The sequence below is a fragment of the Mastigoproctus giganteus genome, chromosome 11 (assembly GCF_048544385.1).
Source record: "Mastigoproctus giganteus isolate SK-2022 chromosome 11, ASM4854438v1, whole genome shotgun sequence".
Lineage (NCBI taxonomy): Eukaryota > Metazoa > Arthropoda > Arachnida > Uropygi > Thelyphonidae > Mastigoproctus > Mastigoproctus giganteus.
In genome coordinates, this window is record NC_143585.1 from 40,031,005 (window position 1) to 40,058,312 (window position 27,308).

At 37.3% G+C, this 27,308-nt stretch overlaps 1 protein-coding gene across 2 annotated transcripts in view; it reads right to left on the minus strand.

Annotated features, from left to right (window-relative positions):
* Positions 1–27,308, minus strand: part of LOC150077938 (uncharacterized) — a 635,130-nt gene that overhangs the window by 29,779 nt on the left and 578,043 nt on the right. For both annotated transcript variants that reach the window (XM_090384667.1, XM_090384666.1), the window contains 3 exons: positions 25,890–26,111; positions 22,424–22,543; positions 3,671–3,810 (listed from right to left, as the gene is read on the minus strand). In XM_090384667.1, the coding sequence (XP_090240793.1) occupies positions 3,671–3,810; positions 22,424–22,543; positions 25,890–26,111 (482 nt within the window). The remainder of the gene's footprint in view (positions 1–3,670; positions 3,811–22,423; positions 22,544–25,889; positions 26,112–27,308) is intronic.

Genomic DNA, 27,308 nt, shown 5'->3' on the forward strand with positions numbered 1-27,308 from the left:
GAAATGCAAGAAGCAGGCTATCAACTGGTTCATGGAGAAGAGGATAGCTTGTGGACAGCGATCTTGGTTGGCCAATCCCATCCGGTCAGCAGAATCGTTAGACCTGGCTGAATGGTGTGATCATGTAACCCAGTTCTTCAAAACAGACCATGCAGCTGCTGATTTCCCCTGGAACAGTTCCCACTACGACATAATAAATCTCACTAATGTGACGATTGGCGAAGAGGAGCTAATCAAGGCCATCAACGCCCTGTCCAATAAGAAAACAATGGGAAGTGACTCTATATTCCCACCTTTTGTCTAAAAGTTGCCTCCTACTTCATCAGTGATGAGCTGATGAAGTTGTTTAGCAGAATTTTACAACAGGGAGTCATCCCAAACGCTTGGCTAAATTATAGTCAACCCAGTTCCAGAGGTGCAGAATCCGAATGTGTGTTCTTTCTGTATATTTTGGTGACTCAACTGCCTGGAGAAATGCATGTTTAAAGTGGTTGAAAATCAGATCTTTTCCCAGAGACCTGAGCATACACATTATGCATTCTCACAAAGATTGCCGATAACATGCATACAGGCCCTGAATTTAAAAACCCTTCAAGTCTGGGAGCAAGGCTATGTTATGCATGCTGTTTTTCTGGATCTGAAAGTGGCCTTTGACTCAGTGCAAGTTAAGCCACATGTGCCTCCAGGAGAACTACTATGGTTTCACGGGTAATGTCTTGAAGCTCCTCAGGAATCTGCTAACCAAGAGGTGCCTTACCTTCCAGCAAGGGAATAACTACATCACAAAACAGGTGGAAGTCGGTATACCCCCAAGGTGGATTGTTGTGGGGAATGCTTTTATCAGTGATATTTATTCCGCTAACGAATGGGATACCTGTGTTTATGGCCTACGCTGACGATATTGTATGTTACCTCTCAAACCCAGCTAACACCTCACCAGACCAGAAATTATTGTAGTCTGTCTTCCTGAACAAATATCTGTCCTCTTTCTGTGAATACGCTACCTATTTTGGGCTTAAAATAAATCCTGAAAAATCCAGATATATCATCTTCTCACCTACAGCACAAGCAGACCTCAATCCTGCAGCCCTCCATTGCGGGGCATGTTCTCGTTGCCACTCATTCTGTAAAATTCCCAGGAGTGGTAATCGACAAAAACCTAACGTATAAGGAACAAATCCAGCAACTGCGTTCAAGAGCATTACGGGCTTTCTGGGGTATGAAACTTGATCTCTGTAGAGCGCATAACAAGGAAACAGTCAGAAAATTTCTCCTCTAATATTTTAGTTCTGTCATCAGTTATGGTATTGAAGTTTGGTCGGCTGCTCCTATGTCTAGTCTGAAGATACTCTGGGGTCTGGAATTCTGGGTCCTAAAGTGGGCCGACAATTAGGCTCACCTACCCTAAACAACATCAAAATCACAGCTCTGCATAAACCTGAGATACACCCTGGCCCAGCACCTGGCATATGCGAGGAAGCTCACAGTGCTTAATCTGTGCTCTGCTGCTCTTGATTTCGTTAATATCTGAAAAATCGTAGACTGGAAAATCTGTTGTAGAGCCCTCAGAAACCGTCCAGTGCTCTGTTCTCTAACCTGCAGAAGCTCTCGACCTTCAAGCGACATTTTCCAAATCATCGGCGCACTGAACTCCACAAACATTGATTTGGATATGTGGTCGAGAGAAAAGAAAAGTGCAAATCCATAGTGAAGTGCAGTCAGCATTCCTGCAATTGTCAGCGGAATAACTCCCAGGGAAAGTGTCCGGACCAGACTGTCTTAATGTGTTGCAGCTTGTATAATAACTATATGACAATGTAACCTGTACGTAATCTCTTAGCACTTTGTGCATTTTATGAATTTGTGGACTCACATAGTTTTTTATGTACTGAATGTATTGTGTACAGTTAATTGTGAGATTCCTCTGGCTGCCTGTAGTGGAAATCGTGTCGTACATTTCTATGAATAAAGAATTTTATTATTATTATCCCCCCCCCATTAACTGGGGTATATTAACACATCCAATCCACAGGGACATCCCCTGAATCTAGAGATGCTCTCATATAATTATGGATAAGAGTTGGCTCACCTCCTTGCCTGCCTCTCTTAATATAACTGACTAGATCCCATCTACCCCATGTGCCTCATGTTTTATGTCTTTTAATATAACTGAATAGATCCCATCTACCTCAGGTTCCTTTTTTATGCATAGCATCGACAATTTCTCTCCCACTTTCCTCTCGGTTATCACAAAATCATTTAACTCTCTATAAAGAGTTTGATAAACTTCTGGCATTCCCTAAAGAATTCCTCCTGTGTGAATTTAGATACAAAATGTCTATCCAGTTTGTCAACAGCCTGAGTAGGATCATAACAATTAAACCAGTGATATCAAGCTGACCAATGTGACACATCCCCTTTCTTTTAGTGTTTAGATAAGTAAAGAAAGAAGTCTTTACTGTTTTTCTTTGCATCCTTTGCCAAAGACTTCTCACAATCTGCCTTAGCTTGCCTAACCTCCTTTGTGACTTGGCTGCAGACTAGTTTATCTGCCTTAGGCTTCTGTATCACCTAATAATTTATATCTCTATTGTATCTAATTTATATCCATGCCTCATTAATTTCTGATATCCATTTAGGTCTAAGCTTTCAACAGCATTTTTCAGTTGGCATGAAAAGCCTAGTGGCTTCAATGATTATTTCCCTGAATATTTCTCATTTAGAATGTGTGTTGTTGTTTGTTTAGTTTTCTGTTGGTATTATCATCAGTTGATCCCACTGTAGTCATCTTTATGAAAACAAAAGTCCTTCTTTTTATCCTTGACACTAGTTGCACCTTTAAGTAAATTCCACATCAACACACTGTGATCACTGCCATCTAGTGGTTCCTTATCTGCATATTCTTAATATATGAAGAATCACTCCTGGTAATTTGCCCCTTTAACATGCTGCTGCAGAAAATAATAATCCAATAAATCCACAAAAGTCATTTTGCTAGGGTTGGTCACTTGCATGCTCACTAGCATGTAAGCAACCAATCCACAAGTTCCAGTAATATTTGGAAAAATCCCCCATTATAAGATATACTGATTTACTAGCCCACTCTTTCTCTATATAACTGTTTGTTATACTCATCACAGTCATTAGGCCTATAAAACACCTCTACTCTCATTTTTGTTTTCTCAGAACTTATATCACACCAAACTGACTCAACATTGCAGAGGCCACTCATGTTGACTGGATGAACTTTAATATAATTTAATATACTTCTCAACTAAGAGCACGACTCCCCCATCCAGGCCTGCCTATCTTTTCTGTATCCACATATCTTCTTGCTTATAGACAAAATGAGAACAAAATCATTAGTCCGAAAAGTATGGTTATTACAGAATAATAAAACTAGCAGAGGCTGGTTTTCATATACCATTTGTTTTTATATTTTTAGTGACTTTCAGAGAATTATAAGAAGCAGCAGTATAGCATGATGAAGAATGAAACTTAATTATATAAATACATGAGAAACAGTATACCATTTTAATTCAAATCACAAGTTTATTTAAAATATCAAGACTAGTTTTCAAACTACTTACAGCTATTTCTATCAGAAAGGTCAAAAAATTTACATATTATGAATTGTTAACAATCATCAAGAATATGATCCACTATTTACTTTATTAAGAAGATCCCTGATTTTATCAGCATCTCGTGCATTGTAAATATGCCAAAGAGCTCCTGGTTTTACTCCCTTTTCTCTTACTCGCTTTCTCATAAGTGAGTCACAACCTCCTTCATCTATAGCCTTTAGGGCCTCTGAAAAAAAAAAAAAAAAGTGAATACATATTAATTGACCAAATTGGTAATGTTTTTTAAACCAATACTTTTTTTTTGAAATAATGAAAACAGCATACATTATTAGTAACATTATTATTCAACTTACACTACACAGCATTTAGATTGAAAAGTCCTTTCTCTCAACAGCTAAGACACAGATAACACAGAGGCAAAAACTAGCTCAATGGCAACTATGACTTTCAGAATGTGGTTGTTACTCTGTATCAGCAATGATTTTTACTTTCTTAAAATATTTTTGGTAAATATTTGACAGGGCCAATGACATCCTTCTTCCATGGTTTTAGCCACTTCCTTCCCACACCTCCATACACAAAACCTTTATAACAAGATGGAATATATTTTAAATATATACCACCTTGTTAGTTATTTTGGATTTTTTTTTTTTTTTTTAAACGAAAATCCTAAGTATGAAAGGTATTAGAACACAGTATGTAGTGCTGCACATGGACTGAAGGTTGAGGAGCTGAAATAAGCTACCAGTTTACATCAGACTTGAATTTATGTAGGTTGTAATTTTCAGAAAATATGTATTAGGGAGGTTATTTCAGAAAATGGAAGTTGAAGGAATAAATGAAGAAGTAGAAGAAAAGTTGGTTCTGTGAGTTTGAAGTTGGACAGTAGATAGGTTGCGGACTAGTGTTTTGGGGGGGGGAAGAGGGAGAGAGAGAGAAGGAACCAAAACTCCCATCCACAGCTTAAGTGACTCAGATTTGTTTCCCAGGGCCAAATCTCACGTTCTGAAGCATTAAATTGCAGTTACCATTTTTTAACCAACAACTACCCTATTTGATTGCATACAAAACACATGGGCATATAGGCACACACTCTCATTTTAAAAAGGAACAAAAGTTCTATGTATTTAGGCATTTAATATTCATTCTAATGTGTATAGTATAGTAGAAAAAAGCTCATCCTAAACATGTGATCAGTACAGCAAGAAAAAATTGTAACACTGTATAATAATACATTATTTAATTATTATTAATTTACTAATACAGCAATTTAAAAGAGAAATAAAAGAATCTTAGCTACATTAGAAAATATTTTGGAAACGGTAAAAAATCATTAGTGTTCTGCAATGGAGAAGTTCAGTCATTTTGAAAAAAAAAAAAAAAAAAAAAAAATCATTGCCCTCATATCGCAAAAACTATCTCGCTAATGCTGGTATCACTGTCTTCAAATAATACAGCGTCTTCAATGCTATCAAGGGCATTACTAATTCCAGTCTTCTTGAAAAACTTTAATTATTTTACCAATTATGTTTCTCCAAGATTCCTTAACCCATTCACACATCTGTGCAATGGTGGGCCTATGCATTCATCCTGCGGGTGTGAGGTCATGATCAGGTTCTCCTATTCATTTGTTCCACTGTTCTCTCATATTTTGATTTATGGACACATCCAAAGGCTGCAATTGACTTGTCAGTCCACCAGGAATGGTGGCTACCTGTGTATTCAATACCCTCACCCTCTTTTTAATGACTTCAGTTCTATGGAGTCTGAACTGGTCCCAAATGAAAAGAGGTTTCCTTAAGAGACCCACCAGGACACCTTGCCTAAATTTTTTGGAGCAAAAAATTCATTCCAGATTCATCCTTTTGGATGAACATTAACAAATACACCTCGTAGAATTTTTTCCTTAGGTGGAGTTTTTCTTTTAAATATTAAAAATGGTGGTAGTTTTGTGTCATCAGTACAGCAGGTGAAAACTACTGTTAATGTGGTTTCTCATGCCTAGTGGTTTTTATTGACACCGTTTTAGACCCTTTGATATTCACAGTTTTGTTGGATGGTGCATCAAAAGTTAGTGGGACCTCATCCATATTTCCTATTTGGCCAAGTTCAAAAGAAGTTTGTTTTTGTGTCTTTATTACAAATTTATGGAATTCCAGTATTTTTTTCTTCATAATCTGCTGGTAATATTTGTGCAACTGATGTTTTTGTACGCATTGATAAACCATGCCTTTGCATGAATTGCTATAACACCAATCTTCTGTTCCAGAAAAATTCGGATTTCCTCGTCCTTCTGCTAATATCCTGGCCTTATTCATAATCATTTTGGTAGAAACGCTTCTTCCTAAATTCCTTTCATCTACTACCCACTTTTTTACACCTTCTTGAGGTTCTGGCCAATGTGGGGGCGGAACGACGAAGATTATGTTTACTTTTTTTTTAGCACTTGAAGTTATTTTTCTTGCTTCTGCCAGACGCGTATCATTTTTTCTGTAAGTGGTGGCCCAAAAAACTTAACGCAACTCTGTACCATGTTTTTTTAGTGTGATCTATTATGTTTAGTTTATATCCGACAGTGTAGCTCAACCTCTTTTCTCCTGCAGCCATTTTCTGAGAGTAAAATACTTTATAATAATGTAAAACACCAAGATTAAACAATATTGTTACGAAAAGGCTATTCTGATTAAAAACATATATACTGATATTATTTGGTTTTTAGGAGCATTAGCAACTATTGCCATATTGCTCCGAGGATATGCAGTGGTCATACCCTGACCTTTCCGGATCCTCTGTATTTGGTGGTCATGGGCTCGAACCCCGGTCTAATCAAGAAGCGTGTGCTATGCACTACTGCTCCTGCCCACCTGGCTACGGAGGCGCCTGATTGATTAAAAAAAAAAAATGGTATACAATTAACACTGTTCTTTATTTTATTTCACTCAACCACAATGATTACAATTCATTGTCATGATTATAGTCACTTCACACACAATTAAAGTACACTGCCGTACACACACACTCAACATCACGAAAGCCAGCACAGAATTAACTGGCCCACTGGTCGTACCACCTTTTAAAGGATTGATGAACTATTGAGAAACCTGGAGAAGAATCTTGAAACTTCCATCTCCTTCTAAGGTGTTTCTAGTCTTCCTTGGCTTTCAAAACTTCTTGAAACTGATTCCAAACAACTTGCAAGTCCAAAAATACCCTAAGTTGTCTCGTTACCCTTCAGAAATGAAAATATTCTGACTCAACAGCGAAATACAACCTGCCCGCTCACCGCAATGCCGATGAGGGAGGGTTCACTTCCACGTATAAGATGCAGGGTGATTTTTCGAGGCATTTCTTGGGGGGGGGGGAAGTGTCTTATATGCTGTAGATACAGAAATCTAAGTCAGTCTGAAGGAAAACAGCCTGATTCTCGTCATTAACCAGAAACAGGCTGTTTTGCTGTGAACCACATCAAAAGCTTTTCTGAATTCAAGGTAAATAATTTAAGTTTATTTCCTGCATCAAGCTATTTTGTCACTTCATAATAATTTAGCATTAGCATTAGTAGAGGCATATGATGCAAGAAAGCAAGCTTATGCAGCATCAGCCGAAAAAAAAAAAAAAAAAAAACTTCCACTTCACCCCTCCTCCGTTCGTTCGAAATACCTGTTCAACTAAGCCTTAAATTTATTTAGGCTATCAACTTCAACAACAAGGGATGGAAGTCTGTTCCACCAACCAACCACCCGCTGGCTAAAGGCAAATTTCCACACATCTATCCTACATCTGCCTTTCCTCAATTTGAATTTATGCCCTCTCAGGAGATTACTCTGAGCAAGAAGCAGAATCCCATCAGCATCGAGCATGCTCAAACCATTCAAGGCTTTATACACCTCAGTCAGATCACCTCGCCGGTGCCTAGTCTCCAGACATTGTAATTTGCAAAACTTAAGCCTTTCTTCGTAAGAGCAACTCTGTTTCATTCACTAATTTGTTGCCCTTCTCTGTACTAGTTCCAGCAGCTCTACATCCTTCTTGAAATGAGGCCTCCAAACCTGTATATAGTACTCAAGGTGTGGCCTGACCATTGCCTTATACAAGGGAATAATCACCTCCTTATCCCAGGTAGAAAAATTCCTGTATATTATATCATTGATAAGACACCACGAGCTACTCTTGCAGCCCGTCTGCACTGCTCAGAGAACTTCATATCTGCCTGCACAATTACCCCAGGTCCTTTTCATTCTCTACCACTGTCAGTGTAGTACCACAGAGTTATATGCTATTCTTGGGTTGCTGTTTCCCATATGTAGTACTTTACATTTGTCAATGTTAAACTTCATTTGCCACCTCTCAGCCCATCCTTTCCAGATCCTGTTGCAGCAGCATAGCATCAGTAGTGTCCTTAACAACCCTGCCAACCTTTGTATAGTCTGCAAACTTGGACATTAAGCTTGATATACCATCATCAATATTATTTATAAATACAGAAAACAATAATGGACCCAACACTGAACCCTGATGGACTCCACTAATAACATTAGTCCACGGTGAGCAGTGTCCATTGATTACCACTCTCTGTCTTCTCCCCCTCAACCACCCCTTTTATCCATAGCAGCAATTTGCCTCCAATGCCACACTGCTCCAATTTGTGCAGCAGTCTTCCATGTGCAACAGTATCAAAAGCCTTTCTAAGATCCAAGTATATAATATCAAAGTTATTCCCTGCATCCAGTTCTTTTGTGACTGCATCATGGTATCCAATCAAATTGGTCAGGCAAGACCTGCCCTTAACAAAACCATGCTGTGTCCGAGCTATAACTGAAGTCTTGTCTAGATGATCCTGCAGTGCTTCTTTAACCAGTGCCTCCTTTAATTTTCCTGGAACAGAAGTTAAACTCACAGGTCTATAATTACTTGTGTCAGCCTTTGATCCTCCTTTGTGAATTGGGGTCACATTTGCACATCTCCAGTCTATGGGTACCTCCCCTGAGTCCAAGGAAGCTCTCATAATTAAGGCTAAGGGTTTGCTTACTTCCTTTGCTGCCTCCTTTAATATAACTGGATAGATTCCATCCACTCCAGGTGCCTTTCTTGTGTTTATCTTCAACAATTTCTCCTCCACTTTACTCTCAGTTATTACAAGATTATCTAGCTTACTGCCAGAGTTGAATACACCTCTGGCATTCCCCTAGCTGAATAACTCCTCATGTGTGAATGTCGATGCAAAATATTCAATTAGTTTGTTAGCTACCTGAGCAGGATCATCAACAGTTGAACCATCTATATCATGTGGACCAATCTGATTCATCCCCTTCCTTCTAGAGTTTGCCATATGTCTTATTAGTTCATCTGGCATCCATTTACGCCTAAATGGATGTCAGATGAACTAATGAGATCCATTTAGGCCTAAACCTTGAACAATATTTCTTAGTTGGTATGTAAAGCCTAGTAGCTTCCAAGATAAGTTCTTTGAATTTGCTGTTGGTAACATCATCAGTTGGTCCCACTGTATAGAATTTAAATAATGTCTCAGACCATCGTAGTCGCCTTTACGAAAGCAATAACCCTTTCCTTTACCCCTGATGGTAGTTACCTCTGAGTAAATCCCACTTCAGCACACTGTGATCACTGCCACCTAGTGGTTCCTCTATCTGCAGATTCTTAATGCATGAAGAATCACTACTTATAATCAAATCAAGAGTATTACTCCCTCTAGTGCCTCCCGAACATGCTGATGTAGAAAACAATCATCCAATAAATCCGCAAAAGCTTTACTAGTGTGTGAGTGACCAACCCACAAATTCCAGTCAATATCTGGGAAATTAAAATCCCCCATTATAAGACTCTCTGATTTACTGACCCACTCTATTTCCCTGTACAGTTTCTTATTATACTCATCAGAGTCATTAGGCCTATAGCACACTCCTACTCTCAATTTTGATCTCCCAATGCTTATGTCACACCAAACTGACTCGACACTGCACTGTCCAGTGATGTTGACTGGCTTCACTTCTTTGGATTTTGTGTTTCTTAACTAATAGCCTAACCCCCTCCTCCCTTCCTATCCTGTCTATCCTTTCTGTAGACGTTGTAGTCCCCAAATTCCAGTTCTGCATTCCTTATATCTGTGTGACACCACGTCTCTGATATCCCAACAATATCCGCCTTTGATGCTTTGAGCAATACCTCAAATTCATCAAATTTATTTACCAAACTCCTAGCATTGGTGTACACGCAAGTATTTACAAAATTTACAAGATCAGTCAGCAAGACCCTTCATGAACCCATGCTGTGATCCATTAAGGATACCATTCCAATCTACATGGTAATGTGTTGTATCCTTAACCACAGACTCCATGACCTTTTCCACCTGGAGTCTGATGACAACCAATTTGCAGTTTGTTCTTGTTGAAAAAATTAACATCTCAAACAGCATGATACACACTATAAACTACTGGAGCCTTACGTTGACTCAGCTTCAGCAGTTTTTTCCATATGCTCCCCCCCCCCCAAATATTGACATATATCATTTTAAAGCAATCTGAATATTTTTCACTCCCTTATGGTTTGTTTGTTTGTTATTTGGTTTTTAGGAGCATTAGCAACTAAGGCCATATTGCTCCAGGAATATGCGGTGGTCATTCCCTTGACCTTTCCACATCCTCCATATTTGGTGGTGACTGGCTTGAACCCCGGTCTAATCAAGAAACGTATGCTACACACTGCTGCTCTTTTCTACCTGGCTAAGGAGGTGCCATCCCTTATGGTTAAAATATCTTTCAACCACAAAGATCGCTGCAAAGTACCTATTCAACTACTTCTGCTTGACTTTCTATGACTTTTCTGTTTCAATTTATGAGGTCTATTTGATTCACTCTCCTCTTCCTGTGTGTCCATATATGAAAATTATTCCTTGTACTCAGCTTTCACCTATTTTACTCCATCAGTGGTTTCGTTACACATGCATTTCTGAGGCATTTCAGTAAAGTAACAAGATTAATTTTGTAATAGGTTTAGTGGCGACATTGAAAACAAGTAACAAGTAACAACAGGTAGCATGGTCCTTCCTCTAGTCTCACTGTGTTTCAACTCGTTAGAGGCAGTACATTTGATGCTAGTGCAGTTATAGTAATTGCGTGCTTGTTACAATTATGAAACTGATATGCAATCAAGTTTTGTGTGAAGCTGAAAGAAAGTGCAACTGATGTGTACAAAAAACTGAGAACAGCATATGGAGAGAATGCCATATCAAGATCTCAAATGTTCCATTGGCACAAAATGTTTTCAGAGGGATGTGAAACGGTAGAAGATGAGGCATGTGCTGGACAGCCAGCAACTACTCGAACTGACAGCTGATGAACTGAATTTAAATCGAGGTGCTGTTCAAAAAATTTTAAGTGAAGTTTTGGCCATGCAAAAACGTTCCATACATTTTGAGTAATGGACAAAAACAAAACAACATGAATGTGCATGATAAAAGTGAAAACGATGATTGTGTGTTTTTTATTATTATTATCGAGGCATTATTTACAGAGTTTTGGCCACAGGGACAAACAATGAACGAAAATTACTACTGAGAAATTCTCAAACAGTTATGGAAAAGAATCCCTCATGTGCAACCAGAGATCAGTCAAAACTGGATCCTCCACCAGGACAACACACCATCCCATTCTACCTTCTCCAATAGAGAATTTCTGACACAGAAGAGCATTCCAGTCCTCTCACAACTGCCATATTCACCAGATTTCACCAAATATTACTTTTTGTTACCAAAAATGAAAATGAAATTAAAAGGAAATCACTGTAAGTCAATAGAGACAGTTCAAAAGGTTGTTGTTATGCAAATTTCACAACACAAGAGCAACTATGGCCAATATGAGTCTGTCAAAGTCGCTATGTTCATTTTAATTATTTAAGGATGGATATATCAAAGTGTATTTATTATTCCAAGGTGTTTAATATATATAAAGAGTTCACTTAGGTTTGCTTTGTCACCAAGTATATGAAAGAGGGTTAGAGGAGTTTGCAAGTTTGCTGATGATTGGAAGCAAGTAGTTCAAATGGCTGAATATGTTGGACAATCAATCAGGACGTGCCTTACTGTAAGTTGTATCTGACAGAGAGAGCAGAGCGGGGGGGGGGGGGGATCTTCTCTTAGAAGTAGATGTTTGTGAGGGAGGAAGGTATGCCCAATGTGCAGTCATGTCAATATAACTTCCTCCTGTCCATTTGTACGTGAGCTCGAACGCCATGAACATAGATTTTTTTTTTTATATTCTGCGGAGTTTATTGCATGGTTGGTCCCTCCAAAGTTGTTTCCAAATGGAGGTAGGTATATTTAGTACGAAATACATCCCTATAATCTATAAATGGTACAAAATGAAAGTTATCTTGTGTATTAAGATTGGGATTTTTTGGGGCTTGGTCTGCATGATTATTTTCTGGTATTCCAACAGATAGACACTTGCTTTCTTGCTTTATGCAAAACTCCGAGTTGTTTTTTTGAGATGCTGAATCAAGGAATTTGAAGAATATTTGCTATTCTGTAGAGCTGCTACTGCACTAAGGGAGTCAGTATAGATTAGAGCAGGCAGAAGTTGATGCTCGGTAATATCATCCAGTGCTCGTTTAATAGCATATAATTCTGCTGTGAAAACACTGCAAACATGAGGCAAGGAGACAGATATAATATATTCTGGTAAAACTACTGCGGCACCTACTGAGTTGTTCGATTTTGAACCATCCGTGTAAGTCTGATGACTGTTTCTATTTTCAAAACTGTGCAGTGCGTGGAGCTTCTGTATAGCGATTGGAGATATCTCTTTTTTATTTCTGTTTGTAAGATGTGATATGGACAAAGGCACAGTCAGAATCCAAGGAGGTTCTGAGTTTATATATACTGCAGAAATGAATTTCCCAAACTCAAGCTAAGTGTCTGAGACGCAGTCCTACTGGTTTATTTTCATTTGGCTTGCAATCATAATTACTTGTCCATAGTGGATCGTGAACAATGGACCAATTTGGATGTGATGGCTGACTGTATATTTTTGCCGCATACATGCACAGTAGATAATCTCGTCGAAGGTGCAGCGGGGATTCTGATGCATCTGCATACAGGCTGTAAATTGGTGAAGTTCTAAATGCTCCTAGAGCTATACGGAGAGCATTATGGTGAATGGTATCTAAGCAATGTAACATGCTCCTTCTTGCTGAAGCATATACAGGAGATCCATAATCCAAACGAGATCTAATCAAAGTTTTATATAATTGTAGTAATGTGTACCTGTCAGCTTCCCAGGCCATTGAAGGTACTGCGTGCAAGACGTTAAGTTTTGAGAGGCAACTAGTTCGAAGCCTTAGTATATGTTCATGAAAGTTTAGTTTTCTATCTAAGCCCAAGAAGGATAAATTTTGAACAGGTAGAGCAATTTTAAGTATAAGATCCGTTCAGGATGAAGACCACGCATTTTACAGAAGTGTATAACAGCTGATTTTTTCTCAGATATTCTATATCCATTATTTTTAGTCCATGCTTCTATTTTGTTTATGGATAATTGGAGCTGTCATTCAATCGAGTTCATGCTTTGTGATTGAAGTGAAATGGAAAGATCATCTGCATACATATATATTTCCAGTGAAGGTGGTATAACCTTTGTGATATTGTTCACCCGCAGCGCAAACAGGGTTGCACTTAATACTGAGACCTGGGGGGACCCCTTCCTGTTGTACATATATTGTAGTAAACAGCCTTTATATCGTACCTGAAATATTCTGTCAGTAAGGAATTTTTCTATAAATTGTGGAAGCTGTCCTCTGTATTCTAACTGAAATAGATCTCGTAGGATTCCGAATCTCCATGTTGTGTCAAAATCTTTTTCAAGATCTATATTTACCATCACCATATTCTGCTTTCTTATAAATGAGTTTCTAATATTTGTTTCAACTTTGACATGCAGATCAAGTGTTGATCTATTTTTCCTAAATCCAAATTGGTGGGGTGATAAAACATTATCCTTTTCCAGCAACCACGTAAGTCTATTGTGCACCATTCGTTCAAGATTTTCCCTAAGCAGCTGGTCAGTGAAATAGGGCGATAATTATATGTATAGGAAGGATCTTTTCCGGGTTTGGGAAATGCAAGGACAATTGCATGCCGCCATATGGATGGATATCCAGACAATCAGTGTTTAGGTGTTGTATCACAGTATAATAAATTCCATCGGGAACGGTGTGCTATTAGGCAATTTTGTAATGGTTTTAAGTAATTCCTCTTTTAGGAATGAGATGTCTTGGTAGAGAAATTCAACTCACTCCACTCAGCTTACTCTTTATATTTTTGAAAGTCAGTGCTGTAGCTTGTAACTGCTGACGTAGAAGCAAAAGATTCAGCCAGAATTTCTGATATCTCGTCTGTTGTAGAAACATCCTGCCCTTTCCAATGGAAGATTGGATGCTTGGATATCTTCCACTTAAAATCTCAATTTTTTTCCACACCAAACTGGGACTCGAGTTCCTAGTAACTGTGGAGGCAAACACGATCCAAGAATTTTTCTTTGCCTTCTTCTGAATTCTCCTCGCTTTGGCTTTGGCTTTTTTATATGCAATCAAATTGAGGGTAGTTGGATATTTCCGGCATCTATTCCATGCACGATTTTGTTTTGTTTTTGCTCTTGCACATTCTGCATTCCACCAAGAGTTGTACCGTGCCTGCCTTGCCCTACTTATTTGGGGTATTGTAGCTTTCGAAGCTTTTAGCAGTTGATCATTGATATATATGACAGCATCATCTATTGGCAGGGTTTCTATTAATAGCTTATTTAAAATTCCATACTGTTCTAGTTTCTACTGTAAGAGTCGATTGTGTCTGTATGGAATATACTATCGGAAAATGATCACTGTTGTAAGGATCACTTAATACGAACCATTCTATACTGGGATAAATTGATGGAGAACATATTGTTAAATCTATTGCAGAAGTGATACCTGTATTAAAACTGATATAAAGGATGAGGTATCAATATCTTCTGCAGGGTGCAGTTCTAGTACGTTCTATCTCTGTTCATCAGTATCCATTTTGTCTATGTTTGTTTGTTTCTTTTCACACAGTTTACTAGATGCTGTTTGCTTTATTTTTGAAGATGTTACTTCTGATTTCTGCTTTCCAGACACAGAAGTATCTTGCTATTTAGCACTGTATGTTTCTTGTGAAGCTGTTTTTGTCATCGATATTACTTTACTCCAGTCTATAATTTGATTTAGAGGTATTACTACCTCTGTTTGAGTGGCTATAGTTTGCTGTCGTTTCACTGCTGAAGCATAGGAACATGAAGGTTTGGTTGCAAGTATCTGTTTTCTTGCTTCCGGATAAGACACTATTTTCTACTTTGTATTTTTGAATTTGCTTTCCCAATACCCACATTTCGCATCTCTTCAAAAAAGCACAGTGATTTCCGTGACAGTTTGGACAGAGTGGTGTAGAGGAGGTGCAGTTTGCTTGATTGTGTTTTTTCGATCCACAGAGTAGATAGATGGGATCACTGTGACATGTCGCCCGAGAGTGTCCGTATCACTTACAGTTGTAACAACTTATTGGATTCGGTATATATGGTCGGATTTTGCAATTTAAATCTCCTGCTTTAACTGAGTGGGGAAGAGAAGGATTGTTAAAGGTGAGAATAACTGATCGGGGTTGAAGTGAGAATTCTGTCTTTCTTCATCATTATCCTCCTAACATGTATCACTTGTTGTTCCGTTAGCTCGCACAGTAATTCTTCCTCTGAAACAGTCAAAAGGTCCCATTCGGTAATAACACCTTTCGATGTATTCAGGGAATTATGTGGGGTAATATCAACTGGCAGTCCCGCAAAAGTTTTTGTTTTTAGAAATTTCTCAGATTGATGACTTAGTGAGGTTTCTACTAAGAGATCACCTGATTGTAATCGTTTTATCATTTTTGGTGATCCAACCATGGACTCTACAGTCTTTTGAACTAAGAAAGGGGATAATTTCCCAATGGGTTGTGTTGATAATGAATGTATCACCAAAAAGAAAGGAACAGTAGGCTGAGAGCTGTTGATTTTCATTCTCTTAGCCTGAGACATGTTCAGCTGTAAGTCATCAGATTTATTGGAGTTAACTTTCTCCAATCTTGTGTTGTTAGTTTTTTGGTCCATTTTAAATTCCTTTTAGTCCTGGGTGGTGTCTTTTCACCAGGTCCAGCCCCGCCACAGGGAGGCAGGAGTAGTGCCACCAAGTGAGTAAAATAGAAGGTTAGTACACAGAAAAATTAAGAAAGGTTACTTTCCTTTCTGAAACTTTTTCCTTATGCTTTAAGAAAGAGAACGCTTATTATATGTTTGAATAACGGAAGAAAAAACGTGTGAACTCAAAGGGAAAAGCTTATCTCTCTAATATAATTGCAGTAGAAGTCGCAGGGAAGATAGCTTGGCCTCAAATTTTGCTTGGCAACAAGGGCCTCAAAAGGTTGTAACCAATGCAATAAAGGAGTTGACAGATGACGACTACCAGTCTTGCTTTGGAGACATTGTGTAGAGGAGAGAGAAGTTAATTCGAGGGTGACCATTGCTATTCTACACAAAATTCTTTGATTTAATCTTTACTTTTCTGACAAGCCTCATTTAATACTCATACAAATCACATTTCTCAATATATTGTAAATACCCCATGCATCTAGCTTTCAGGATAAATCACTTGGATACTTCCCTTAATGAACTCTTATCCAACAGCATACATACAGCTCTCTCTCTCTCTCTCTCTCTCTCTCTCTCTTTCCATTTAAAAAGGTATTTCTTAGGTATTTAAGAAATTAGGTATTAAATTTATTTTTAAGGTATTTCTTAGTTCTTTTAACTAAGAAATACCTCAATCCACTGTAGTTCTTGCTCTTGAAGTTAAAGTTATCCTCATTTCTTTGGACAACACTTCCCATTTTATGACACTGTGCACTGTTGGTTCCTTGGTGAGAACCAAGATGATGATATTAGAGCCCCCTGTTCTATCCCCGACATGTTGAAATACAAAACAACAATCTACATTGCTCAAAAATCTTTCCTCACAGTATGTTGCCAGTCCATGATTTCCAATCGATAAGGGGCAGAGTGAAGTCACACAAAATGAGGCAATCACACTTGGGAAGGAGTGCAAGAACATTTGCAGACATTTTAGCTTCTGAAAGGGCTAAAACAAACTGCAAAAGTTAGTCAGACCTTTAGCCATAATAACAAGAATATCGTATGCTGAAGAAGTTCTTACAGAAGAAACATACACATGCACCTTTTCATAAGGGTGGCTCAAATCAAAGAAGTATTTGGTGGGTTGGAAAACTACTACTTTGGTGAAGGGGTGTAGGATATAAAGAATGATAGTTTAATGACCGCCATAAACAGAGATGAAATAATTCATTCTTGCACTGTTTCCACTGTAACAAGGGGTGGTGGCTCACACAGAGCTAGCAACCACATGGGCTGTGTTACAGTTACTAAACTAACTGTGTTACAAGTTAGTTAATGTACATGGTTGATTACATTTCAGGTGTATTTTTTCTTCTTCTTCCATTTTCTGTGATGAATAGAAATGAAAAATAAAATATAGTTATTTCCTTATCAATTAATAAGTAAGTTACTTCATAGAACACTTAATTAAATTCTATAGGTTTATGTTTTGTGAACTTAGCCATTTAGTTTAATTAAATTTTTTTTTTATAATGAAAACCCCAAACATGAGGTATTAGAACCTACAGTACTCAGTACCGTGCATGGATCTGAGAAGTTGAAAGAAGATATCTGTTAACATTAGACTTGAACTTCTGTAGATTTCAATTTTCAGGAAATATGTAAGAAGGAAGACTGCTGCAAAAAAACAGAAGTTGAATGAATAAATGAGGAAGAAGAAAAGTTGGTTCTGTGAGTTTGAAGTCGGACAGAAAAAGGATGTTGACTGGTTGCAGCACATGTTTCGGACTGCTTTGGAAGAGAGAGCAGGAATTATAGAAGACAATTCAGAAGAACAGTGCCCATGGAAGTATCTATAGAAAGGGTATGCAGCAAAAACAGAATGTCTATGAGACAGAGAGTGGAGAGATTCTGTTACAGATTGGTCATTAATTAACCTAACTGCCACAGATGTGGGAACAATATTTCCATGGTAGGGTGGATTTGCAATTTGTACAGAGTGAACGGCTGTTTGGAAGAAAAGTAACATTGAGAGCGAAAGAGAAAACCAAGTTTTTTAAATGCACAGGAAGCAGTATTAGTAATGCGCTTATGCCAACAGAGGTTAGAAGTTAGGGTAATCCCCAATAGAGATATATGATCTTGCCTGGAAATTGGAATGTCATCAAAGATAAGCATAGGAGCAGAAGAATCCTTTTTGCAAGATATGACAGGACTGAAATCAACAAAGTTATCCTTTCCCCACTGGGGAATTACCTGGAGATCAGCATTTAAGGAATTGGTAATGGATATTCGAGAAGTTGAAGCTGTTTGAGCTGGACAACGTTTCTCAAACTGGAAGGTTGAATGCAATGTGTTATCATCAGCTATGGATAGGATTTCTGGTCAATGGAAGGTCATTAAAAACAAGAGGAAAAGTGTGGGAGAAAGACCTGAACTTTGGAGAACACAGAATTAGTAGAGAAGTTAGAAGACAGAGCGTCACTTTTGTTTCCAGTTTTCTCTCTGACTACTCACTGCATTCAGAGAGAAAACTGAAACCCAATTACAAAAGACAGTTGGCAAACCATAATATGGAAGCTTATTTAGAAGACAGTTATGCCAAACACGATGAAAAGCTTTTGAAATGTGAACAGCGACTGCTTGATTTTTGCCAAACTTTTCCATGAGTACGTCCATAGATGGGTAACATAAGCCAGACTATCACCAGTGGATTGACACTGACGGAATTCATACTGGTGATCATTGATCACATGCAAGGTTTCAAGATAGTTTAAGAGTTGGTGGTAAATTGATCTCTCTGTTATTTTAGAAAGAGAAGAAGAAATTACAATGGGATGATAACTGGATGGGAGAGATTTGTCCCCCTTTATTAGGAACTGGCTGAATATGAGCATATTTCCAAGCAGAAGAAAATACACATTTGGAACAAGAAAGTGAAAAATGTGACACAGAACGGGAGTAAATTCAGGAGCACAAGTTTTGAAAACAAGTGAAGAAATTCTATCAGGAGCTTTCTTAGCATCAAGATTCGTCAAAATTCTTCCGACATCCTTTTTACAGAAGACCACAGGAGGCATTAAATGAAGCTTACTGGGAATGGTGGGAGATGATTTACCAAGATCATTAATATGAACTGGAAGAAAAATAGGAAGCTAGCAGGTCAGCTTTATCCTTGGCTGAAGTGACAATAGAACCATCTGATTTTGACAGAAGTGGGAACAGAGATTAGCAAAAGTTGCGGCCAATAGCTTTGGCAAGAGACCAGAATGCTCAGCTACCATTTGGACAAGAAGCAAGTTTTCTACTCTTAGCCTGTTCGAAATCTAGTTTGGACTGATTAATAACAGCTTTACAATTGTTGCGAAGTTTGGTTAGGCAGAAAATGAAATTGAAGATCTGGAAACAAGCCAATTTCACACGACCATATGAAACATTCTCCTCTTGAATAGTCTTAGCACATTTATTGGAAAACCAAAGTTTAGACAAAGGATGATATTTTAAGGTGGTGTGTGGAATAAAGGATTCCACCCCTACAAGAATAATTTCACTGACACGATCTGGGCAAATGTTGACATCAGAAGTTTTGAAACAGTAGTCCAACCAAGGAAAAGAAATCTCACAGTTCATCTCATTTGCATTCTTGTAATGCAAAACAACACAAGGTTGGGAATAGCCCACAAGAGAAAGGCTCCATTGCAGAAGAGACCATCACCAAGTTGTGATCGAGGTGCCAAGAGGACAAATCACCTTGACCGTGTAATTAGAAGGGTTGTTTGTGAGAAAAAGATCAAGTGTGTTGGCTGTGAGGTTAGGATTGTCTGGTATTCTTGTAGGTAAATGAACAATCTGAATGAAGTCATTATTAACTCCAAAAGTCTTAGCATCTCGATCAGTTGGGTTTGTGTGACTATGAACATTAAAAGTGTGAGTGGGGACATTAAAATCACCAAGGAAAATTACCTCACTGTTAGGAAATTTGCACCGGAGAAAGTGAAATTTCAAACAGAGGAATTCAGAATTTCAAGTGATCAGTGGAGCTGGGAGAACGATAGAGGCAACATGAATTTAGCATATGATGCAAGATTATACATTTGAGAGAGAAAGACTTATTATAGCTGATGTGTAAAGAGTTTACATAAGGAAGAACATAGAGAAACTGGTGGCTCCTGTGCACTTCCCATTTTGCCAATCCATTCGCTCCAAAAGTTTGTTCCAGCAATCAACCAGCTGGCTAAAAGCAAATTTCTGCACATTTATTCGACAACTGTCTATTCTCAATTTCAGTTTAGTTTCCGCTCCCTTAGGTTTATAATCTGAGCAAGAGGAAGAATCCCATCAGCACCGAGTCTGTTCAGTCCATTCTATCAGATCACCACGCAGGTGTCTAAGTCTTGAAACGCTGCAATTTGCAGAAATTAAGCCTTTCTTCTTAAGAACACTCTTTTCTTCCCGACACCAGTCTTATTGCCTTTCTCTATACTCGTTCTATCAACTCTACATCTTTCCTAAAATGAGGCCTAGTCACCTGTATGCAGTACTCAAGGTGTGGCCTGACCATTGCCTTATACAAGGGGATAATCATCTCTTTAACCCTGTTATCAAAATTACTGAATATCATTGACAAGAACCCATGACCTGCTCTGGCAGCCTGGCTTCACTGCTTAGAAAGCGTCATATCTGACTGCATAATTTCCCCTGTCTTTTTCATTATCTACTACCCTGAGTGTAATACCACACAGTTGGTACATTTCTTTGGGATTACTGCTACACAGTGAAGTTCCTATGGAATATGGCGCCTGGGTGCAAATTGGTGCCCCCCCCCCCTTAATTTTCTTCATGTGTAAGTTTCAGGTTTTCAGCTGCCCCTTGAATGTTTCCACCCGGGTGCAGTGTACCCCTAGCACCCTCGGGACGGTGCACCCCTGCTGCTACCTATATGCAGTACTTTGCATTTGTCAATGTTAAACTTCACTTGTCACTTTTCAGCCCTCTGCCCAACTTTTCAAGATCCTGTTGCAGTAGCATACTTCATTAACAACTCTGCCAATCTCTGCATCATCTGGAAATTTCAACATTAAGCCTGATATACCTTCGTCAATATCATCGATAAATATACAAAATAACAATGGGCCAACAGTGAACACTGGGGGACTCTAGTAATAACATTAGTCCACAAAGAGCAGTGTCCACTGATTACCACTCTGTCTTCTCCTGCTTATGATGAACACCAAAATGTTTTTATTACAAAGACAGGTCTGCTACCAAGAAACTACAAACACCTCTACATCATCAAAGAATAGCATAAATCCTTTATCAAATGTTTGCAGGCAGTCTTTGAAGCAAGAAGAACTTTATCCACCATGAAACAGTTCTAATGACACTTGATATATACTACTAAAACTACAAAGCCCCCCCCCCCCATTGTTTACTCACCGAACTCAGATTTACCTGAATGTGATACTATCTAAATTGATTCTTTGGGACCCATCTATATCAGTCATCTCCTTGCCCATTTGATGCTAATGAGGCACTATACGAATGTACATTTAAGAACATTTCCTGTGTGTATGTTATGTAATCATGTGCAAATGTAAACATGTCTTTGTCTGTGGGTGAACATGACTGCAGCTTTTCCAGTCTGATGTACATATATGCTTTTATGTATGTTGTTAGAGTTGCATAATGTATGCCAGTGTGTGTGAATGAATGGGTAACTGAACTAATGATTATGTGAATTTGACAATTTCCAAGCTAAACTTAACCTGCACAAAAAAAAAAAAAAAAAAAAAAAAAAATGTGCTATTTATATTTAGTGTTGTGATGAGTGAATGTTATAGCTGTTTAAAGCCTTTTAGGTTACCTAGTCACAAATCGCTCAAAATGACTCAATTCTTGAGAATTAGTTGGAAAGGCATTAGTGTCCAGGACTGCTCTGTTTGGCCTTAGTGGTTTGTCTTGACTACTTTTTGCCTTTTTAAGTAAAGAGTACTTTTTGCCTTTTTAAGTAACAACAGAACTTAAATTGCAAATCAAAAAGCACTTGATAGATCACACAAGAATTGCTTGGCTATGAATGCTCTTGGTGTCTGGGGCCAAATTGAAGTGATAACCTATCTGAAGTATAAAAGCTTTAAAAGAGTTGAGTGAGCTAAATGCTGATGTTATCTCTACTCTTTCTGAGGAAACACACAAGGGAAGATAAATTTTAACACAAAGTGGATGACTGCAGAATAAACATCCACCCAGTGCTGCAGAAGTGGCAGGTTCAATAAATTTAAAGGTGTGAAAAAATTATTAGAAGCAATGAACAAATGGAGTTTTTTTTTTTATATAAGAAAAACTAGGGGGCTGCCAATTAGCAAAGAGAACTTGCTGAAAGAATTTAATGTACTAAAAACAAATATCAATAATGCTGAGATGTATAATCTAAAGGTTCCCTTCAAATGCATGCAAAATTTCTAGTTTAAGTTTGAATGTCTTTCATTTATCAAAAATGACACAGATACACTGCTTTATTACTACAGATTCAGTACTCTTAATCTAGTTACCCAAATTCAAAAACTGGTTACCTATCTAGTTTGAATTTGTATATCTACAATATAAAATATTATTTTAGATACTACTTTCTCAACTGAAATCTATATTTACCTTGAATGTGATCTTCATCTTTACCATCATGAGGAATGCCAACGTACACCATAACATTCACAGCATCACTAATATCCAAGTGAAGATTGGTAGTACCCTTAGTTGGATATAATGCTGAACCTAAATTAAAATGAAAAACAAACTGGAATGAGCCTAAATACTTTGTAGCTTACCCCATTAGTAACTTGTATACTCAAAAATGCCTTCTTAATTGCAAAATAAAGTACAGAAGAAACTCTTAACCAACCTCCACTTAAATGATTCACTGGATGAAATGATGTCCACACCTGGCTATCCTCTTTAAAACATGCTCAAGCACACTGCAGCATGGTATACCATACCTGCCCGTTAAGTTGTATGCCAGCCGTGTTTGTTCCAAAACTATTTGCAGCAGTAAAATTATTTGTTATTGTAATTACAGTATGTAATTAATGAAATATGCAAAAAAAGGAAGTTATCGTTTCAATGAAAACTAAGTCGAATGCTCTAGAACAGGCCTGGCCAACCCGTGGCCCGCCACATTATTTTTTGCGGCCCATCAGATGATTTTTATGCTACTGACTACATCAATGGGAAATCATTCACTAGCTGCACCAGGTATGATAAATAACAAGAAATATAATACTAGACCAGCTGTACTTACCAAATCCCCACCACTTTTTCCTTTCTTCCAATTGGAAACTCTGCAGATGGAAGTAATTGATTCACAGTGCAACAATGAATTAAAACACATTCATGCCACGACATCAAAAATAAAGTTTTACATCATGTATGTGACAGCGGAAAAGTGTCCCAAATTAAGGTTTTTTTGCACAAAAAATTGTGAGCACCTTTGGATCACATCTGTTTGTGAAACTTCTTTTTCAAAAATTAATTAAGATGTGCAACTGCCAATATTGAAATTGATTTAAAAAAACAAAACAAAACAAAACAAAACTGAGTGATAGCAAAGAAAAGCAAATATCGCATCGATGCAGATATATAATAAAAATGAATGAATGAAATAAAGTTTTATGGCATTTGATTTTTTATTTTTAAAAGATTATTTTATTTTATGTGCGGCCAGCAGAAAATTGTAGTTTGTCAAGGTGGCCTGCTCTAGAAGGATGTCATAAAGGTATGACTAAAAAAATAAAATAAATAATAATAATAAAAAAAAAAATTGCTGTTGAATTACAAGTGAGCCAATGCAAAAAAAAAAAAAAAAAAAAAAAAACACAAAAAAACCAGAAATATTTTGTTCCATAAGGTTTGTTAAGTTCTTGCTCCACTTTAAACACACACACACACACACACACACACACACACACACACACACACACACACACACACACACACACACACACACACACACTCTCAAAAAAGGCTTTACAACTTTGTAAGTTATAAGTTATTTATTCAGGAGAAATATAATTTATTGAACTGTCATATTGTAGCAAAAAACATCAAGTTTTACCCAAAACAGCCATTTTGGTTCGATGTGACTGCCATTGGTGATACGGCAGACCATCTGAACTCTAACACAATGCAATATATCCGTGTAATTCTTTAACTGCGGTGGCAATTTTTTAGTTTTCAGCTCGTCAAGATTGATAGGTAAGGATGGAACAAACACTATCTGTGAGTAATTTGTTGCACCATGGTAAACCAGTATTGGCTGCAAGTGTAAACATCTTCGTAACACATGGCAAACGTTTGGTTGTGAAACGCCAGTCTCACAGGATGCATGTCGCATTGATTTCACAGGACTTTGAACAAACCTCTCCCTCACCTTTTCCACAACAGCACCAGAAACACATGGGCATCCTGGAGATTTGTCGGGGCGAACAGAATAACCTGTCTCAACAAAATTCTTGTGCCACGAGTACATTGTAGGTCTACTGGGAGGCTCCTTTCCATATTTGGTGGAAAAATTCCGTTGCCGCAAATTTCATTTCTTCAAACCAAAACACACACTGAGCATGCTCCGCTCTTGTGAAATAGCCATTTTTGAAATGTAAGCCGCTGGCACTCGTGGTGATGGAATTGAGTACTATGTCAGTAAAGCTTGATGTTTTTTGCTACAACATGACAGTTTAATAAATTATATAAGTCTTCTGAATAAATTTCTATACACTTACGAAGTTGTCAAGACCTTTCTGAATCACCCTGTATACTATATGTAAATTTTTATTTGATAATAGAGAGCTTTTAAGTGCTCGATAATTCCTATATTCTATTATTTATGAAATCAACAATTTTTACTTTTGTTTTTGATATAAGATGCTTGTTTTCCAACCAACTATTCTAGTCCAACGCACTAATACTTCTTTGTGAGGGCGATATAAATTTTATAAAAAATGTGAGACATCTTCCCTACTGTCAGAACAGTAGTGTTCCAGACCCCTCAGTCTCAATATTGAGTGCTCAACCCAACTTCTATTTACAAATACCATACCTCTGCCAGCAAAGAAAACATTATGTAGATTGACATTGAAATTAAAATTTAGAAGGTCTAAAACTTTTCGAAGCGACATGTTCACAGGAATGAGAGCAACACACAATTAATCCGAAACCTTTGTCTTATGTTGTAATTTTTGTTCTTCGCGCATGTGCATAAGTGACCAATCGTCATTAATATGTTAATAATGAAACAAAAATAATAAATATTCAATATAACTACCACAAATTACTTATTGCGGAAACCCTAGAGATGAAGCTATGTGAAAATTCAATCAATATCCGTAGACCATTCTTATTATCTGACGATTGGTCACTTGCATACATGCGTGAAGTATAAAAATTACAACATAAGACAAAGGTTTCGGATTGTATGTTGCTCTTATTCCTGTGAACATGTCACTGAAAAGTTTTAGTCCCACATATTCGTTAAGCTTTTTAGACCTATATTTTAATTTTAATGTCAATCTATGTAATGTTTTCCTTGCTGGCAGAGGTATGGTGTTTGTAGATAGAAGTTAGGTTGAGTGCTCAATATTGAGACTGAGGGGTCTGGAACACTACTGTTCTGACAGTGGGGAAGATGTCTCACATTTTTTATAAAATTTATATTGCCTTCAAAAGAAGTAGTAGCACATTGGACTAGGAGAGTTGGTTGGAAAAGAAGCATCCTATATCAAAAACAAAGGTAATCCCTGTTGATTTTTTTAAACTTATTTTTTATTTTAACATAATAAATTTTTATATACTTAAATGCTAATTTTATGCTTTATAAGGTTAATTTGTGCTATAAGGTATAAATTTTTCAGCTGCATTGTTATTTTAAAAATCTAAAAATTACTGATAAAAGATTTGATCAAGATTATCACACAAGGTACACAGCCACTTCTGACACTTGGATAGTTAAGATGCAATGGTAATTTAATTTTTTGATCAGTGACACTTTAAGCAAACTTCACAATGAAAAGAGGAGTTAACATGCAGAAAACATTTCACAGCTTCTTTTAAAAAGCTCTAGCAAACATACCATATGCATTATACATCTTTGGTCCTAGGTCTGGGCGAACAAAACATTCTGGCAATCTTCCAGCCAAATTCAGAATACCATTACGGTGAGTATATTGAGGAAGAGGTAAGACTTTCATGAGATCCTCAAAACGAGAAGGCAGCAATTCACTAAAATCTTCGCCAGGTGGCCAGTCTTTCAACTTTAACAACATATAATCTCCATATTCATCTTTCATCCGTTCTAGAAATAACAACATTAGTTATAAAGCAAAGAATTTATCTTTAATGACAAATAATATTTTACAGACATTATAAAAACTATATGGCAAAAAGGATTCTAGTTCAACAACTCTATTACCACTATATCAGTATGAATAATCCAACCCACCAATCTCTATTACCACAGGTTATCACATCTCTCAAATTTGGTCAGTTGCTACACAGTACACTGGTATTTTGGTAACTGATCAATGAGAACTTTACTTGATGAGGATATCTATTTAATAACATAAGGATTAAAGTACAGCATATAAGCTAAGGCATATATCAATGGTTAATTTTCCATAAATTTGACATCACAAAGAAGTAATTTGTTTCTGGACATTCAAAAATCAGACCATAGTTTTATATTACTCCATTTTAAGTAGTTCTTGACCAAAAAAAAAAAAACCCTACACCCTCCTGGCATCTTTTAAATGCAGTATTTAAATGACCAGAAGAATATTACAAAAATTTCTGCACTATAACCACATTTACAACATACAACACATGGATGTCAATATTTTAATGTTGGTCATGATGATTTTCCTCAGATATCTGTTCTAATGAATAAAATGTTTCTGATGTAAAAACATCTGGCTGCAACCTACTAAATTTTTAAGACTGAAATAAAACTGACTAGTAAAGAAATTCCAAGAGGGAAATGACACACATGACGTCACTTCCTAAATTATGCTAACTCAGTCACTAATATTGATTTGGTAGAGTAAGTAGTGAGCACGAGCATAAAACTTTAAATCGTTCATAACTTCAATTTCAAAAATTTAAATGGTTTTGATTTTCATCAAAGATGTTTACACATAAAATAAAACATCGTTCATGCGTACTGGGTACACATGCAGATTTTTTTTTTGCACTTATATATGATGAAAAATTTAAGTACAGTTTTATTATTATTATTTTTTATGTAAACCCCAAACACGAGAGGTGTTAGAACCTATAGTACTTAGTACCATGCTTGGGTTGGAGGTTAAGATGAAAGAAGATATTTGATGACATTGGACTTGAACTTCTGTAGACTGTAATTTTCAGGAAATACGTATGACAGAAGGTTGTTCCAGAAAACAGCAGTTGAATGAATAAACGAGGAAGATGACGGCACACGTTCAGACTGTTTTGAAAGAGAGAGCAGGAATTATAGAAGCCAATTCAGAAGAAC